Source organism: Triticum urartu, chromosome 4A (genome assembly GCF_056163025.1).
Source record: "Triticum urartu cultivar PI428250 chromosome 4A, HENAU_Tu73, whole genome shotgun sequence".
NCBI lineage: Eukaryota > Viridiplantae > Streptophyta > Magnoliopsida > Poales > Poaceae > Triticum > Triticum urartu.
In genome coordinates, this window is record NC_141876.1 from 51,119,322 (window position 1) to 51,125,966 (window position 6,645).

A 6,645-nucleotide genomic window follows, 5' to 3' on the forward strand; every position below is an offset into this window, starting at 1 on the left:
TGATCAACTTGTGTGTTATGGGGTGCCCCCTGACCACGTATATAAAGGAGTGGAGGAGGGGGGAGGGCCGGCCCTCCTATGGCGCGCCTTGGGGAGTCCTACTCCCACCGAGAGTAGGATTCCCCCCCTTTCCATGTAGTAGGAGTGGGAGAGAAGGAAAGGGAAAAGAGAAAAGAAGGAAGGAGTGGGCATCGCCCCTCCCCCTAGTCAAATTCGGACTAGGCCTTGGGGGGCGCGCAACCTCCTCTCTCTCTTTCCCCTAAAGCCCAATAAGGCCCATATACTCCCTGGCGAATTCCCGTAACTCTTCGGTACTCCGAAAAATACCCGAGTCACTCGGAACCTTTTCGATGTCCAAATATAGTCGTCCAATATATCGATATTTACGTCTCGACCATTTCAAGACTCCTCGTCATGTCCCCGATCTCATCCGGGACTCCGAATTACCTTCGGTACATCAAAACACATAAACTCATATTACCGATCGTCACCGAACGTTAAGTGTGCGGACCCTACGGGTTCGAGAACTATGTAGACATGACGGATACTCGTCTCCGGTCAATAACCTATAGCAGAACCTGATGCTCATATTGGCTCCTACATATTCTACAAAGATCTTTATCGGTCAAACCGCATAACAACATACATTGTTCCCTTTGTCATCGGTATGTTACTTGCCCGAGATTCGATCGTCGGTATCTCAATACCTAGTTCAATCTCGTTACCGGCAAGTGTCTTTACTCGTTTTGTAATACATCATCCCGCAACTAACTCATTAGTTGCATTGCTTGCAAGGCCTAAAGTGATGTGCATTACCGAGAGGGCCCAGAGGTACCTCTCCGATAATCGGAGTGACAAATCCTAATCTTGATCTATGCCAACTCAACAAGTACCATCGGAGACACCTGTAGAGCACCTTTATAATCACCCAGTTACGTTGTGACGTTTGGTAGCACACAAAGTGTTCCTCCGGCATTCGGGAGTTCCATAATCTCATAGTCATAGGAACATGTATAAGTCATGAAGAAAGCAATAGCAACAAACTAAACGATCATCGTGCTAAGCTAACGGATGGGTCAAGTCAATCATATCATTCTCTAATGATGTGATCCCGTTAATCAAATGACAACTCATGTCTATAGTTAGGAAACATAACCATCATTGATTCAACGAGCTAGCCAAGTAGAGGCATACTAGTGACAATCTGTTTGTCTATGTATTCACACATGTATTAAGTTTCCGGTTAATACAATTTTAGCATGAATAATAAACATTTATCATGATATAAGGAAATATTAATAACAACTTTATTATTGCCTCTAGGGCATATTTCCTTCACAAGCACATCAGGCAGCATAGTACAAATACTAAAATGTTTATGCACACGAATGTTCATGCACTCCGAATACTGAAATGTTACAACATAGCACTCAAATGCTCATGCACTTATTGATTCTGTAAGATTGCTTGTTTTAAACATCAACCAGATTCAACCTGCCATCCTTCTTCAGAATTTGCTTCTTCATTGTCTCAGCGCTTCTTACTTGCTTCTTCAACTCAACTAAGCAGTGGCGGAGCTTGATGAAGATTGTTGAGGGGGCTAATCAAAGTTGAGGTGGCGAAGAAGACAAGTTACACATAAGCTTTGAGAAACCTTGGATATTCAAGCCAATAATTAGGGATACACATAAGAGTTTTCCTAGAGTAGGGGGGTGGCATGGCCCCCTTTGATGCCCATGAAGCTCCGCCACTACAACTAAGTACAAGCTAGTAACCAAGAAGAGAAGAATTAGCACTCAGTACTTGCCAAAATTCTGAAAATATAACACAGAGAAACAATTGTTCCTCGTAGGCAAAGATAAAGTGATGGCTATATAAGTTAAGGCACAAGTACAAAACAAAGATAGGATTTTCAGGTTGCACAAGTACAACGGAAGAGTGCATTTAGTTAAGGCATCCAACAAATCTAGTTTGCCAGTACTTTCTCAGTACTTGAGCAGGTTGAAAGGCACACCACTAATTTTATCAATACATTGTCAGACCAGTATTTCAAGTAAAATCAAGATCGATAATGTGGTACACAGGAAGAACTTGCTCATGGTAGTGTGTACATGGAACAAATTACTCTAAGCAAACACATGACAAAAAAATAAATACCTATTTTAGAAAGATGTTATGCGGGCTTAATTATCATATGTAGTACTGATTATGATTCTTGGCAAACATCAGAGACAACCAAGTCAAGAAAATACAAACTGACATTTTTGCTTGGCAAACTATCTGGAGTACTGGACTGTTTTTTTTTTGGCCTAAATAAACTTGCAGCCTGGCTTGTATACATTTCAGTTTATGGTAGGGGTGCGAACCAACTTGTCGTTGGATGGTTAGAGAGGCTGTGGTATCCCCAGCCCATCAGGGTTCAAATCCTGGTGCTCGCATTTATTCCTGAATTTATTTCAAGATTTCTGGCGATACGCATTCAATGAGAGGAGACGTACCCGTCGATGACGAGGTGCCTACGATGACTTCATAAATTTCAAAATGATATGCCGGCTCAGTTTTTCGAAGGTGCTCATAGGGGTAGGGTGTACGTATGTGTGTTTATAAGGATAAGTGTATGCGCATGTATATGAGCGCTTGCGTTGTGTTAAAAAAAAGTTCACAGTAGGGGTGGGATTTTCTGGTAATTGTGTGGAAGTACCGGGGGCAGAGTGGGGGAGCGTGAGAAAAGAAATAAGCCACGGAAACACCACACCTCCGGCGCGTGCTCCTCCGCCCCTCCTTGCCCACCTCGACCCCGACCCCGACCACGATTCGCTCCTCCGCCGCTCCTCCCTCGTCGTCCACCTCGACGCCGAGCTCGCTCCTCCGCCGGAACCACTGCCGAGAGCAGCTAAGGTAATTCCCCGCGATCCCGGTCAAAATCCATGTCCTCCTCGCCACGACGCGCGGCCGATCCCCGTAGCAGCGACTTTTCCTCTCCACCGCCACCACCACCCCGTCCCGTGCCCCTCCTCTTCTCCGCCTGACCTACCGACCCTACCAATCCGACCCGACCCGATCCCGCCGCGCCTCAGAGCTGCCGCCGTGCCCTAGCTCCGCGTCATCGCCGACGCCCGCCCCCACCCCTCAGCCGCCCACCAACCCATCCCGCCTCGCCGGGACCGCCGTTCCCATTCTAGACCTCATAGCGCGTCCGCTGTCTCCGCCCCGTCCGCGGTCTCGGACATTGATTTTTCGAGGTATGGGATTTTTTTTTGGGTCATCCAGCGATGACTAGTTAAAACAAAAATAAGTTCTACGAGTTTTGGGCACCCCATCGAGATCCGCCCTGTCGCGCCCGCACAATACTTCGATGATGATCTTTTTTTCTTAGTTTTAGTTATGGGTACAAAATCATGGGGTTTGGCTCCGAAATGGTGACCGGCCATCTGCCACAGCACACTGAAGCCATCGTAATACAGTCATTCCATCTTTTTTTCAGAGGGAATAAACATTTCGTGTAGCCCCGGCCGATTGTTCACCACCGTAAATCGAATCCTCAGATTCAGCCTTTCACACCTCACGGCCTTGCAGCGATGGTCTCCGGTGCCACTACACAGTGGCACACTCCCGTCATGGCCGCGTTGCGCCAGGCTGAAGCATGCCCATCAGTGAACTAACTCGACTAAGGCCGTCTTTGTTGAACACACCATCATGGCTGGTGATGGCATGTTTGGCCTTTGTAGGGCACCCTTGTAGAAAGCAAGGCGGCCAGTACAGCGAAGAGAAATTGTGCAGCAGTGTGTGCCGGTGCGGTGCCGAGGGAGTACTTGCTTGTTCTTGAGCAGTAATGCTAGGAGGATGGAAGGCAAATTAAGTAAACAGTTTCGTGCAGCCCTCTTGCTGGTTGTTACAATAGTAGTATAGTAATTCTACTGTTATGTATAGGGCCACCATTTTGGTGTGACGCACAATTGCCCCCATTTTACAATGTCACATAGCAAATTTTGCTTATTATCGTGTTGAACTATTCCATATCGATTTGTGTACTATTAAGAAGTATGTTTTTGAAAGATTGTTGGTATACACATTCTGTCAAAATTATCAGAAAACTGCACATTTGATTGACTACAAAAGCCATAGATTCTTGCTGATAATTGCCGTCTGGTCATTAGCTTGTCCCACCTCCCATGTGTCAGATGCACTATTAGATGGTCTGAGCATGTCGTGTCCGTTTGTCACAGTGGCACACTCCCACCTCCCAAAATATGTGCATCTTTGTTCGATTTACTCTTGACAGTTTTTTTCTGCAGGGAAACCTAGAATAGGTGGTGTTATCTGGCTTCGAATTGCTGTCTAAACATTTCTTGATCCTCACTCATCAGAAACTTAAAGCATGAGGTTAGTAGTCTTAATTCCTCCTTCGAGATCAATAAGAAACTGTTTGAAAGAAATGATGCATACTGACTTATTTTGGTATGTACGTTTTTCAGAGTGTTAGTTAGTACTCCATTACTTGGCTTGGGTTGTTTCAAATCTTATCTCTGGGCTAGCATAATGATGGAGCATAAGCATTTCTCTTTTTTTAACCAACTTGTGAACAAGGGTTCAGCATATTTGTTTGGTGTCCTGAGTAATACAATTGATTTTTACAATGCAACATGACATGGTAAATTAAAGTGTGTAGACAGTCTTGAACTTAATCCAGGTTTTATACAAAATAGTATTCTCTGTTTGAGAAACTGGAAGGACTGATAGACTAATATGTCAAAGGGCTTATATTCGATATAAGATTCTCTATTTGGCTTTTGCATTTTATGCTACTATGAAGACATAGAAAATAGCATTGATCTGTTGCCTGCTTAAACACAATAAAGCCTAGCTATTGATTTCTACATGGACGTGGTATTGGAAAAAATGGGTATGATTTTGTAGTACCATTTGTATTTTTATATGGTTTTACATGTACGCGAAACCATGTTTTTGGCGCAAATGCTGCGCTATGATCCAGAGCTAATGAAATCAACTGAACTGGCTGCATAAGTGTGAGCTAGACCTCAACTTGCTTGATTTTGCTTCCATTATTTTGACTTTTTTCTCTTCAGTTCCCATCGCGTGAAGTGGAATGAGGACAATCTGTATGAGATTGAATCAAACAAGCCAGTGAGGCAAAAGATAACCGAGCCCAAGACACCGTATCACCCTATGATGGATGAAGAAGATGGTATATGTCTTGTTACTTGTATCTCATCATATCTGACCACTATTTGTGCTCATAATGTGCAAGCGCTGGATAATTGCTTTCATTGCTTGCTCTCTAGGGTCACTATCACCAACACGCCCTTTCGACAAGTGCCTAGATGAGACTGTTAGTGCTGAAGCTATATTGACTGCTTTAAATGGTGTGGCCTCTTCAAGTAAAAATGATTCAAAGGATGATGAGTGGGCATCCTCAGATGATGATGCAGATGCCATGGAACAGGATGATGGTTGGTAGCTTCTTTCTCAGTTACCATTTTATGTTTCTAGAGTTGCTAGAGTAAATCAGTAATTACTGATGTTCAATATATTTGACTAGCTGAGTTATGCGACTTGATTTTATGGTATCAGCTTTCTGTAATGAAGTCCATAAGTGATCCAACTATATGATTACTCATATAGCTCTTCTGAATTAGCTAGCTAAGATAAACCTTTTGTAACTCTTTCTAAGTTGCTATCTTATATCATGATTTATATTTGTATTTGATGTCATGCATAAGTGTATACTTAATTATCAACGTAATGTGGGAATAGTAAGCTTACTATATGAGTCCAGGACGTTATTCGAACAGGCAGAGTCCAGGACGTTATTCGAACAGCCAGTGATATGTTTGGTGTTCATGCAGACTCAGAAGCTGACAGATCATCAGTGAGTTTCAAAGAGCATCGCCGCAATCACTACGATGAATTCCGCAAGGTCAAAGAACTGATGCGCACTGGATCCCTGGTTGAAGATGAGGCCCGTGTGAATGAGCGAGCTGCAAACAACGCCGAAGACAAAACTGCAGGAGAGAAGGCAACAGGCGACAAGAGTGAATCGTCAGCATCACCTCAAGTATGAGCCATAAAGTGAATTCTGTGGTCGCTAAGCCTAGGGAAAGTTCAACTAAGCGGGAGCATGCAGTTTGCGCCTGCTCTGTGTGTATTGTTGGATCCTTGTTTTCACGCCAGATCGGATGATTTTCTGTACGCAAAGAACCTGTTCCTCTTTCTTATTTTGAGATGCCGCGGTGCCTAAAATGGTGGAGAATTCTAGTTGAACTAGCTACTTCACGTTCAGTCAGGAGGCTAGAATTTGCCTGGGCCGCTTTTTATAATACTGGAACTGAGTTATATGGACAACCCTTGAGCAATTTTTCTTCTTGAGATCATGCTTTACTGCTTGTGATTGCGGATCCATGATGAACATAAGAGTTATTGCACAATTAAGGTATTTACTTTCATTGTTCAGTTCAGTAGTTCATTGGTTTGCCTGGCCATTGGAAACAGCTTATGAGAATATGAGATTGTAAAGCAGGAAACTGTGGCCTGCTTGAACAGCTCGGTTGCTCGCTAGGATTTAATGCCAAGAGAGTTTGAACGCACACCTTGTGGTGTAACATTTGGCAAATTAAAATAAAGTGA

The 6,645-nt window shown here is 43.8% G+C and overlaps 1 protein-coding gene across 1 annotated transcript; it reads left to right on the top strand.

Moving 5' to 3' along the window:
* Positions 1 to 2,708: 2,708 nt before the first annotated feature.
* I-2 (phosphoprotein phosphatase inhibitor) lies at positions 2,709 to 6,392 on the top strand. Its single transcript, XM_048713585.2, has 5 exons — positions 2,709 to 2,898; positions 4,296 to 4,383; positions 5,088 to 5,206; positions 5,304 to 5,471; positions 5,868 to 6,392. Exons 2-5 carry the CDS (start codon positions 4,379 to 4,381, stop codon positions 6,080 to 6,082), a joined length of 507 nt encoding a protein of 168 aa, XP_048569542.2. The 5' UTR covers positions 2,709 to 2,898; positions 4,296 to 4,378; the 3' UTR covers positions 6,083 to 6,392.
* The last annotated feature ends 253 nt before the right edge of the window (positions 6,393 to 6,645 follow it).